General features: G+C 43.1%; 1 protein-coding gene across 1 annotated transcript; it reads left to right on the top strand.

Moving 5' to 3' along the window:
- The first annotated feature begins 652 nt into the window (after positions 1-652).
- Positions 653-11,010, top strand: LOC139665089 (voltage-dependent calcium channel gamma-4 subunit-like). The gene is made up of 4 exons (XM_071544054.1): positions 653-875; positions 8,712-8,795; positions 10,165-10,305; positions 10,442-11,010. The coding sequence occupies exons 1-4, from the start codon at positions 653-655 to the stop codon at positions 11,008-11,010; spliced, it is 1,017 nt and encodes a 338-aa protein (XP_071400155.1).
- Positions 11,011-11,210: the final 200 nt, after the last annotated feature.

Below are 11,210 nucleotides of genomic sequence, written 5' to 3'. Positions count from 1 at the left end.
TCGGGTTGTATGAGAGTATGTTTGATGATCCTACATGATAGAGAAACTGCAGAAACATTTTTTTTTTTTAATTCTCTCGTGGAAAGTGTCTTCTCGTGTTACGCAACATTACTGTACGTTAGGTTGGCTCTTATGTTTTCTCCGCTGCTCCAGGCTGCTGAAAAAAAAACCTCTGCCGTTTCCCATTGGCTTGGCTACAGCCGAGGAAGGTGTGGTCTGGATAAGCGATGCTGCAGCCTTTGTCAAATCCATGCAGTTTAATATAGAAAAGTAGACTGTGGACAAGTCGAATCGGTGGCTATGTGATCGACTTATTCCTTGACATTATTCCCTTTCTTCTAAATGCAAAAAAAAGCTGTTTCCAGGAATGCGTTTCTAAGTTTCTAAAATTCCCACCTGTAGCAGAATTGAAAGCATGCCCGATGAACTTTAAGGGATGAAACCGTACGCAGCTCGGCAACTCGGACTGAACTCCGACTGAAGTTTGCATGGAAGAGGAGCTCCTCGTCCAGCGGTGAACGGATTTTAGATTTTTGGGGACGATGTGGGAAGAAAACGCGAGAGTCGGGTGCCTTTGACGCGTGCGGTCGCTGTCCTCGCCCGTGTGTGCGCAAAACCCCGCTGCGGAGGCTCCGACACACTATGAGACGCCATGGCGTGGTGTGACCGAGGGGTTCAGACTCTGCTGACCATCGCGGGGGCCTTCGCCGCCTTCAGCCTCATGACCATCGCCATCGGCACCGACTACTGGCTTTACTCGCGGGCGTACGTGTGCAACGCCACCAATGTCACCGCGGACGAGACCCAGATGCAAAGCAAGAAAGTCAAAGGCGACCTGACGCACTCCGGGCTGTGGAGGATCTGCTGCATCGAAGGTAAAAAAAAAAAAATATATATATATATATATATATATATATAGGCTGTTAAAGTTATTGTTGGTTAGTTTAAGGGGGTTGACAAACTTTTTTCATGACAAGGACTCCAAAAAAAATCAATTTTCTCTCAATTTTAACTCCATTAGACTCTGGATCACTTTGTAAAATGATGTGCCAGTGATTTCCCTTTTTTCTGTTAGATATGACAGAATTAATAAGAATAAGTGTCTGTATTGTAGGTGGGGAGGTACATTCTGCCATTGCGCCTTCTTTATAGGGAGGGAAATAAAAGTGACAAACTGTTCCTCCTTTTGCTGGGGACCCATTGGAACCCCTTCAAGGACCCCCAAAGGGTCCCCGGACCCCACTGTGAAAACAAAAGTACCCGAAGCGCTCTGTATTCGGTGTGGAAAAAAGCACGTAGACATGAACGATATGTATCCCATTTGGTTGTCGTGAGAGGAAAAAAAACGTGACAATGCACCGAGAATTCAAAGCTGCCCAAAGGCGCAAAATTGTTCCCAGGCATATTTCTGTTATTCTTTTTCTGTGAAGTTATACCTGCATTGAATTTGCCTGTGAAAAAGTTACAGAGGCATGGTATTGTTAAAGAGAGATTGGAAGAAAGAAGAATGTCTGCTGCTTGTTGTGCGCAATGCGTGCGTAATGATACGCTCACGACAGTTTCTTTTGAGAACTATTTAGTTTGCCATTAAAAAGACGAAATATGCTGTTCGATCATGACAAAACGTTGAACCTGACCATTGTTTTATGTTATGAATTTTGTCTTAAGAGCGAGAAAATGTCGGTTCCACCTCAGTAATAATTTAAGGACCCATTCATTTCCCCATTAACGCGATGCGGTTGCCTGGCAACGCCTTCCGTCAATTTGCTTAACATGGTGAAAATAAGTTTTAGAAATAGATTTTTTGTTTTTTTTTGCTAGAGTATGACTTATTGCCTCGTGATATCCTGTTGTAGTCGACATGTTTTCAACTCTTGTGTTGTGTGTCCATGTCCTCACCAACACACAGCAGTGCAGAATGGGGCTGGGCTGCCTGCGCAGAGAGCAGCTCGCTGTGGTTTGGACACGTTTGCACACCAGTGCGCTCGAGCCCTTCATTAGAAAGAAGCCAAATTTGTAAAAATAAATAAATAAATAAATAATTATCCATGAAAATATTCACCATTGACACCTTCACCCAGTTCATAGTTCAGCTCATTTCAGTCCTGCCTGATGTGTCGCTGTCCACTGCCGCTGGTGCTGAAACCTCCACCGCCACAAATGAGTTTTGTTCCCATGAAAAAATAATTTTGTTCACATGCGCAAGACAACTTCACACACAAAACGCCAATCATCATGAATTGTATTGTTATTATTTATTCATGTTGCCCCGCCCCCAACCAAACACCCATCTTGAGCATTCGTTGTCCAATGGGAATAATCATCAGAACTTGACTTGGAAGTATTAGACCTATTCACCATTTGAACGCCATGACTGAAGTTTTTCCAGCTTTGTCCTTAGTGAGTGATGCATCTGAGATTAAGGAAAAATCCATTGACTTGTGTCCTGTCATGACATTAGCAGTAATAATAATAAGTTAATAGCTCTGATAGTGTGTGTGTGTGTGCGTCATAGAAGTGCCACTCCATACTGTTGCTCCGCTGTTGCTCTGCCCTGTTGCTGTTACTCTAATGTAATAAGAAACCCATTGGTACATTAGAAATACATCAAAATAAACTTTCCCTCTCTCTTGCTTCAGTCTCTTCACAGTATAATGAGATGAGATGGACGGCACACTGGTCTTTCTTTTCCCACCATACTCTCTCTCTCCCTTTTCATATTAGTTCGGTTCCCTTATGGAATTTAAACTGAGAGGAAAAGTCTCTCTCTTTCTCTCTCTATTTCTTTCTTTCTCTCTCTCCCTCTCTTTCTCTCTCTCATTTCTCTCTCTCTCTTTCTCTCTCATTTCTCTCTCTCATTTCTCTCTCCATCCCTTTCTCTCTCCTCTCTTTTCTCTCTCTCCCTCTCTTTCTTTCTTTCTCTCGCTCTCTCATTTCTCTCTCTCTCCCTCTATTTCTTTCTTTCTCTCTCTCATTTATCTTCCTCCCCTCTCTCTTTCTTTCTTTCTCTCTCATTTCTCTCTCCATCCCTTTTTCTCTCTCTCTTCTCTCTCTCCCTCTATCTTTCTTTCTCTCTCTCATTTCTCTCTCTCCCTCTCTTTCTTTCTCTCACTTCTCTCTCTCTCATTTCTCTCTCCATCCCTTTCTCTCTCTCTCTCTCTCACACACACACACACACACACACACACATACACACTAATCTCACCAATCGCCACTACTGCCACACCCTTTCACCATCTTTCAACAGCAGGGCCAAGTAGGGCTTTCCAAGGCCTCGGCAAAGTCAAAATGTTCATGACACCCAGTCAAAAGCAGTTAGTTCAAAATGAGACTTAGTGCATAAAATACTAGGTCCTCCTTCCTTACATTGAGTTGCACCCTCTTTTGCACTTCTCTACTTTATCTACATTTCCTCTTCATGATTGAAGTGAGTAAGGGATCACAGCTTTCACTTGGATTCACCTGGTCAGTCTCTTTCATGGCGTTTTGGACACTCACAGTAGTGGATTGTCCAGTTTAGAAGCCACGTCTCCCAGAAACAAGACGCACTTTCTGAAAAAAGTTGCATTAGAGAAAAGAGAGCGACATAAATAACGAGGACGCCCTGACCCTGACTGCTGGAAGAAAGCCCACTGTAGTCTCTGGCAGGAGGTGTGAGGTGAATCAGAAGCCTGTGTGAGCGTATAGCGCCTCGTAAAGACAGAGGGAAGGAGAGCTGACGATGTTCCGCAGCCACTCATGCTGAAAGGAAACAAGAACTCCCACTTAAGAACTCACCTCTGATCTGATCCGAGCACAGCGGAGTGGAACTGGAAGACGTGTTTCACAGAGACGGCCTGCCCGACTCCAAATGGACAGGAAAACAACCTGTGGAGTTGCCGTCAAGCCAAAATCTCACACTGGTATTTTTTAATGGTGACTGTGTGATTTTCTGTGGATTGTTAAGATTTTGCGAGTGTGTGTGTATGTGTGTCTGGGATGGTGGGTGTGCACCTGTGTTTGGCTTAGGTGTGTGTATGTGTTGCATGATTGTGTGGAGTGTTAGTGTGTGTGTGTGTGTGTGTGTGAGGTAGCCCGGTGAATGCATTAGTAAGATGTCAAAGGCGTCCTCTGAGAAGCGGAGCTAGAAATGTGATTCTGGGTTGCCGGGGGGAGGTTGCCATGGCGAAGCTATGCTGAGTAATAAAAGATGGGCTCCGGTCTCTCAGACAGATGGGCTCTGGGGAGATACCCCCCCCCCCCTCCCCTATTGAGCGCTCTGTCTCTCTCTCTCTCTCTCTCTCTCTCTCTCTCTCTCTGTCTTCCTATCTTGGTCCCTGTCGCTCCTCTGATTGACTTATTGCTCTTTCGTTCATTATTTATTGATACACTTCCTTTCTTTTACCTTGATTTCATGACTTTTTCGTTTGATCCTTTCTAAAAAAACTTTTTTCTCTCATTTTTTCTTTCGAGCTTTCTTCTTCTCTGCACCCTTCACACCTTTTTACGGAGGAGACAGTCAGGCAAAAGCGATTACACTGATCTACCAAACTTGAAATACTCATACATGCCAACAATACACACACACCCACACACACACACACACACACAGTATATTAGGCTACACATTGATTGTGCATCCACTATTAAGACAAAGAGCGTGTATGTAGATAACAAAGGAAAGGGAAGCTGAGAGAGAAGGGAAGAGGGAAAGAGTTGGAGAGAGAGAGAGAGAGAGAGAGAGATTAATTGGGAATGAGGGCAGGACAGTGGTGTTGCGAAAAAGAGAATGAGAGTTGAAAGAGATTGAGTGAGGTTGAGATGGAGGGAGGGAGGGAGGGAGGGAGGGATGGGTGGCAAAGCTCTGGCATCTGTGCAGACGGACTGAGTCTGGGTCATTAGAGTTCTTCCATCACTCTCTCTCTCTCTCTCTCTGCCTTTTCTTCTTTTTCTTTCTTGGCACTCTCTTATACTGCCCATTCAAAAATGCTTTGAAGACTTTGTACCCCAAAAAACACATTGGAAATGTTTACTGATGGCTTAAATGAAATTATGTCAATATAGTGAATCAGTAAAAAAGACATTAAAAAGTCCATGGGTTGGAAAAATAACTTATTTTGCTGTTTGCTGATGATGTTCTGTACTATCCTACAAGGAGACTCAGGCCAGAAAATTCATAAAATGATTATGCCGGTGATAAATTGTCACTCAAAATAGCCCATAATACATTTTCCTGTAAACACACTATGAAGGACAATTTATTCAACCTGTAACATTTTGATTCATATCTTTTAACCTGCTCAGTTTACTGAACCTGAGACTTTTTTCCAAGGTTCAGTGGATACAAGTGGATCCGTTAGTCTGTCTTTACCACAAATTAGCATGGTAGAATCATCTTGTTAAGTTGTACAAAGTATGATGATGATAAAGTGTGTGACTTGAATTATATTTCATTACTGGTTCTTTTTTTATCCCAAATACTGTGGAATAGAGATGGGAAGTGTGACTCCATCAACTGACTCAAATCTCTTTGGGCTGTCCAATAGTTCTTCATCGATTTTGTTGTATCAATTTCTTTCACCTATAAAGAATGTAAGTAAGTAAGTAAGTAAGTTACCTACTTACTATAAAGAATGTCCCAGTATACAAGAATTTCCTCAGGCACACAGAAAGTGATGCATTTTACGTTTACAGAAGCAACAACAGCAGTTTGTTTGGAATAAATATATGAGAAGTACATTGAGTATCTTTATCATTACAGTATGTTGGATCAGTGCCTACATTGATTGCAAAACACCAAAGCAATGGCCGCTTATTACCAAAGGTGTCGCCAAAATCAATAAAAGTCTAGAGCAGTTTCACAGTAGCTTCAGGGTCATTGGCAAGGCAGGAAGGCCACAAACTGTCGAACCCTGACTCAGCCTAAACCTCATGCTAACTGACTCACAGTATAATGTGTACAGACTGCACACACATGCCGCCCACTCACATGAATCTGCGCTGTGGCACACTCTCGCATGCCTGTGTGTTGCCTGTGCGATCGCGGCTCAGCTGGCCATTGACTGATTTGGATAAACAATGCGTGGCTCATGTGGGTTTCACTTGGCGGGTTGGAGTGCTTAAAGGGGTAATCCGCGAGATCCTCATTTTTATTTTTACTTTGTTGCTCAGCGCTCGTCGCTGTGGTGTTTCTGCACGGCTCTTCCCAGAGATCACCCGTCAATCAAACAGTGTGTCCAGTACTGTGACGTTCATGGGCTATTACTTTAAAGTATTCAAAAATTAACAAGTTTGAGAATCTGTGAGTTTGTGGACGAACGCACAGCACCAATTCCCAGAGATGCACATATTCCTGTCTAAAGGGGCTGTCATTTGAAATTAGGATTCTGTTCATTGTTAAATTTAGATTTTAATTCAAATCAAATCACTCTCTCAAAAAGTGATTCAAAAGAGCAATTTGTGAGTCTGCTATCTTTGGCCGTTATTCACCAAGACGACTCTCACTCCCTCTGTTCAGCTCACATCTCCTTGACATATTTCCTTTTTATCAGGGGCACACGTCATGAACTGAGCTCTCATTTCTGTCTCATAAGGCCATTAAATTAATAAAAGACACAAGGCAATTTCAGTAACAGACTTCGGTGGTGACATCGTCCTAATGGAGACAATCGAGTGCATGATGTTGGGAAGGCAGGCAACCTGAGGCTTATGGGTTAAAGTTCCCATACTATTCAGTTTTCACATATACTATGGCTCAGGGTGAGAATAATGTTCTTTAAGATGTTTTGGAAATAAATGTAGTTTTAGTTAAAAGGGTATTTGAAGACTTGAAAGCAGAACTGTCACAATACTGGACCCTGATTGGCCGAAAATACCAGCACCTCTGATTTAAAGTTGTAAAATGCAACTGTTTGCCTTTAGGCAGGTGGTCTATTGTTAGTCCCACCCCTCCCCCTCAGTTGGTCAAGTTGCCAACCCAGCACTTGTCACTCATCTTGATGAGCTGTCTACCTTGAAATGGCATCTAGCCTGAAGCTGAAGTAACCAGCATCCATAAAGCCCACAACAGGTGTTAAATATGCAGACAGCAAGGAATGTGACATTTAATGTTCACCATGTTTGTGAACAGGTCTTGTTGCCTTGATAGCCACAACCCAGCTCACCACAGGCCCCGCCCACAGCAAATGGCGTCCCCAAACATCCCGAGCATCATTTAGGCATGTGCACAGGGTCACAGACACACACAGACTGATAATGTATCAAATATCCTATTTATTTATTGGTATTTTAATGTCAGAAAGGTTTTTCATATCGTAGCTTTAAATAAGGCAAACCTGTGCAATTGCAGAGGGTGTGTCAGTTCAAATTCAGCAAATCTGCCTGAATGGAAGGATTTTAGCAACTGTTTATTGAGGTGAGCCACTCAAGACCAAGTCCAGTTGAGATGCGAAACTTGAGATTATTGGATGGATTTGTTTTTGAAAAGGCAATAATTTAAAATTTAACCACTCAAAGACATACAATTTTAACAGTGTCTACATAACACATCTTTGATCAGAGGGAAATCTGAATTTCTATCATAGGGACTCTTTAAAACAAATTCAAAACAAATTTTGGACAGGGCTTTGACACTGGTAGTAGGGAGAAAGTTATCAGGGTTATAAACTTTATCATTGATTGGCATTGAATAACTGATAACATTGGCTACTCAATTGACCTTTTTCAGATCAGTGATTCTAATGTGTTATCAATGTGTTATCAAGAGAAAACCAGCAATGGGGGAACTATTTGGCTCGGGTTCTCAACTTGAATTTTCACTGTCACATTAAAAACCGATTTGTCTCAATGTTTGCAGTTTGTTTTTAACCTGTTCTGCCACCTGAAGTAGTATAGTAATCGACCTCACCATCCTCAACAAAGGAACAGCACAGTTGAACTTATGCAGCTTCAACATGCAGTATTTAGTATTTTCTTCTCCCTCAGATCAGTTGCAAATGTGACAGCGAAAATGGCGCCACAGGTCTGCTCAGACATTTTCCACTTTGTCACACAGTTTCAGACTGTTCTTATTAAATGTGTTGCTCAACGATTTTTTCCCAGTACATTAAACAGTGAATGTAAGAATCCAAGCTGTGCTTAGTCATGTTTGCATGTTTAGACATGTAATTATCATTTTAAAAAGATGATTTCCGTGCTTAATGATTCATCTGCCGGTAGGTGTGCAGCGTTGCTCCAAAGCAACTTGCACAGTAACAAAGTCAGAGATGACAGGGCAAGGCGGCGAAATCAGTCCTCCAACTCTTAACTCAAAGTCTAACCTTTCAATATTCATAATGCTCCAATGTTTTATTCTCTTAAAAGTGGAGAGGAAGATTTTCTCAGTGAAGAGATTCGTTCTTTGAATAGAAGGTGCCTGAGGGCTTGAGAACTTCAGAACCTCAGATCCAGAGCAGCCTGTCCTCAAATGGTTTCCAACATGGTTAGTGGTGAAGACAGGACAGTTCAGCCCGAGTTTAGACGCTCCTTCGCTAAAAAATGACTCCAGATATCTACATTATTTGCCTCAGTATCATAAGAGTCATGTGGAGATTAATTGGATGGACACTGGACGCTCCATCGTGGAGACACTGTGTCTCCATCACCATTTAACCCCGGCTGTCATTTATTCCCTGTATAGACGGCTGCTGCCACCCATCACATTTACACCCTGTGTGCATTTGGCTTCTCCACAGGTATCAACAAAGGAAGCTGTTTCCGGATCAATCATTTTCCCGAGGATAACGACTACGATACAGACAGCTCCGAGTACATCTTACGTAAGTCCCTGCAACCTCCTCATCTTCAAACGCTTCAACCTTTAATCCTTTTCTCCTTTTCCTCAGCGGTGATGGAGTTATCACGAGGGTACTTAATGTGTCATGACTCCTCAATACCTCCCCCATAAAAGCCTGATGTCATGGCAGTAATTGGAGCTATGGAGATGATGAAGTGTGTTTTGTGGTGATGAGTAAGTAGGGGTTGTCTCCAGTGTGACTTTACCCACGCAATAAGCTCATCTTACATTCGATCATGGCAGTTTAAAGAAGACGTTGTTAAAAATGTCACTGAGTGGCTGGATTTACAGTTGTCAAACCTGTGTTGGTAGACTTAAGGTTATCACATTTATAAAAAATCCATCCATTTTTATTGTGTGGTTTCTGATCAACTGTCGGCAAATCACAGCTGTACTTGATCTTTATTGGTACTCCAGCCTCCACTCAGTAGGTTAGCATGGAAGGGATGGCGCTGTCTGCTAACCAGATCCCAGTAATACAACTGTTCTAAAGGAGTGTTTTTAAAAGAAATGAGATATTTTTTAATAATAACACTACTGGACATATTATTCCTTGGCCAAAACATTTGAGCATGCATTTGAATTAAGCTATGACCTCACTAATAATAATAACATCAACACTACTATTACTGCTACCACTACTATTTCTACTATTTCTACTATTACTACAACTACAATTACTATTACTACTAGTACCACTACTACTATTATTACTATTACTACTAATAATAATAATGATACTACTACTAACACTAGTACTACTACTACTGCTACCACCAGTACTACAATTACTACTACTAACACTTCTACTACTACTACTATTACTACTTCTCACACTTCTACGACTACTACTATAAACTACTATTTCTACTACAACTACTGTTAATTGCAAAATGAATAGCAAAAATATTTTGCTAGATGATTATGAAAATGTTTGTTGTTTGAAAATTATTATGTTTTATTATAGTTTCCATATTGCTCGCTTCATTTGTAAAGCATGGGAAAAAAGGCAGGATATTTTGTTTGTGCGATATCTGAGTTTGCTGAATGTTTTTCTTTTTTTATGATATTGTACACCCATGTAACTACTTGGTAGTGTCATGTAAGTCCATGTGGGCTGGGCACCTTGTGTGTATGACAAATTAACTAAATACTAGTACTAGTACTACTATTACTACTGCTACTACTACTACTACTACCACCACAACTACCACTATTACTATTGAGTCTGAATACCACACGTGCCCAGCCCCTATCTTACTCATTTAAAGGATTGCATTTCATCATTTGCACTAAGCGGAGGTTCCCACCCTCTCATCCTCATCTAAAATCTTTCCCCACTGTATGAACAGGCATAGTGCGAGCGTCGAGCCTCTTCCCCATTCTCAGCACCATTCTGCTGCTGTTGGGGGGGCTGTGTGTCGGGGTGGGACGCATCTACAGCAGCAAGAACAACATCCTGCTCAGTGCCGGCATCCTGTTTGTGGCCGCAGGTAGGACAAGGCACTTCAGATACACACACATGCAACTGGACTGACAACCCAGACTGCAAAACAAACACAGATTCAGCCTTCTTCTGTCTTTTCCCCTCTCCCTCCGTCCCCCCTTCCCCACCTCTCCCCTCCTCAGGCCTGAGCAACATCATCGGCATCATCGTCTACATCTCCAGCAACGCCGGCGACCCCAGCGACAAGAAAGACGAGGACAAGAAGAACCAGTACAACTACGGCTGGTCCTTCTACTTCGGCGCCCTCTCCTTCATCGTGGCCGAGTCGGTCGGCGTCCTCGCCGTCAACATCTACATCGAGAAGAGCAAAGAGACGCGCTTCCGGGCCCGACGCGACTTCATCAAGACCACCTCGTCCTCGTCGCCGTACTCCCGCATCCCGAGTTACCGCTACCGCCGGAGACGCTCGCGGTCCAGCTCCAGGTCCAGCGACCCGTCCAGAGAGCCCTCTCCAGTGGGGATGAAGATGGGTGGAGGTGCAGCAGGAGGAGGAGGAGCAGGTGGAGGGATGGGGTTGGGGCTGCCGATGGGGGATATATCCATGTACGCCCTCAGTAGGGACCCTATGAAGGGCGGAAGCGGGACGGCGGGGCCCTACAGTCCGGAGAGGGACTCTGGATTTTTACAAGTCCACAACTGCTTCCAGAAAGACGTGAAAGACGGAGTGAACAGGAGGACCACGCCGGTATGAGGTCAGGAGTGTGTCGCTGTGTGGAACACTAAGCTTGAGAACAGACGTGGGACAATACCTGGCATTAGACGTTGTATAGTTGATGACAAAAGGACAATTCGTCTCCTGGGCTGTTCAGCCAGCAGCGATGTTGAAAGGTCAGAGCGCAAACTTTCCTTCCTTCCCTCTGTGACACAAATGTGCGAATACGTTTCATTTGG

The sequence above is a fragment of the Centroberyx affinis genome, unplaced genomic scaffold (assembly GCF_046629955.1).
Source record: "Centroberyx affinis isolate AG114_WGS23_722 - 3 ecotype Tasmania unplaced genomic scaffold, CSIRO-AGI_Caff_v1 ptg004441l_1, whole genome shotgun sequence".
In the NCBI taxonomy this organism is placed as follows: domain Eukaryota; kingdom Metazoa; phylum Chordata; class Actinopteri; order Beryciformes; family Berycidae; genus Centroberyx; species Centroberyx affinis.
Note: the sequence above shows the minus strand (reverse complement) of the source record. Positions and strands in the feature narration are given on the sequence as shown.

Excerpts from the sequence above, each read along its gene's own strand:
- LOC139665089 (XM_071544054.1), top strand. The coding sequence starts at position 653 with ATGGCGTGGTGTGACCGAGGGGTTCAGACTCTGCTGACCATCGCGGGG. Across the intron at positions 876-8,711 it reads GAGGATCTGCTGCATCGAAG|GTATCAACAAAGGAAGCTGT; the intron begins GTAAAAAAAAAA and ends GCTTCTCCACAG. Across the intron at positions 10,306-10,441 it reads CATCCTGTTTGTGGCCGCAG|GCCTGAGCAACATCATCGGC; the intron begins GTAGGACAAGGC and ends TCCCCTCCTCAG.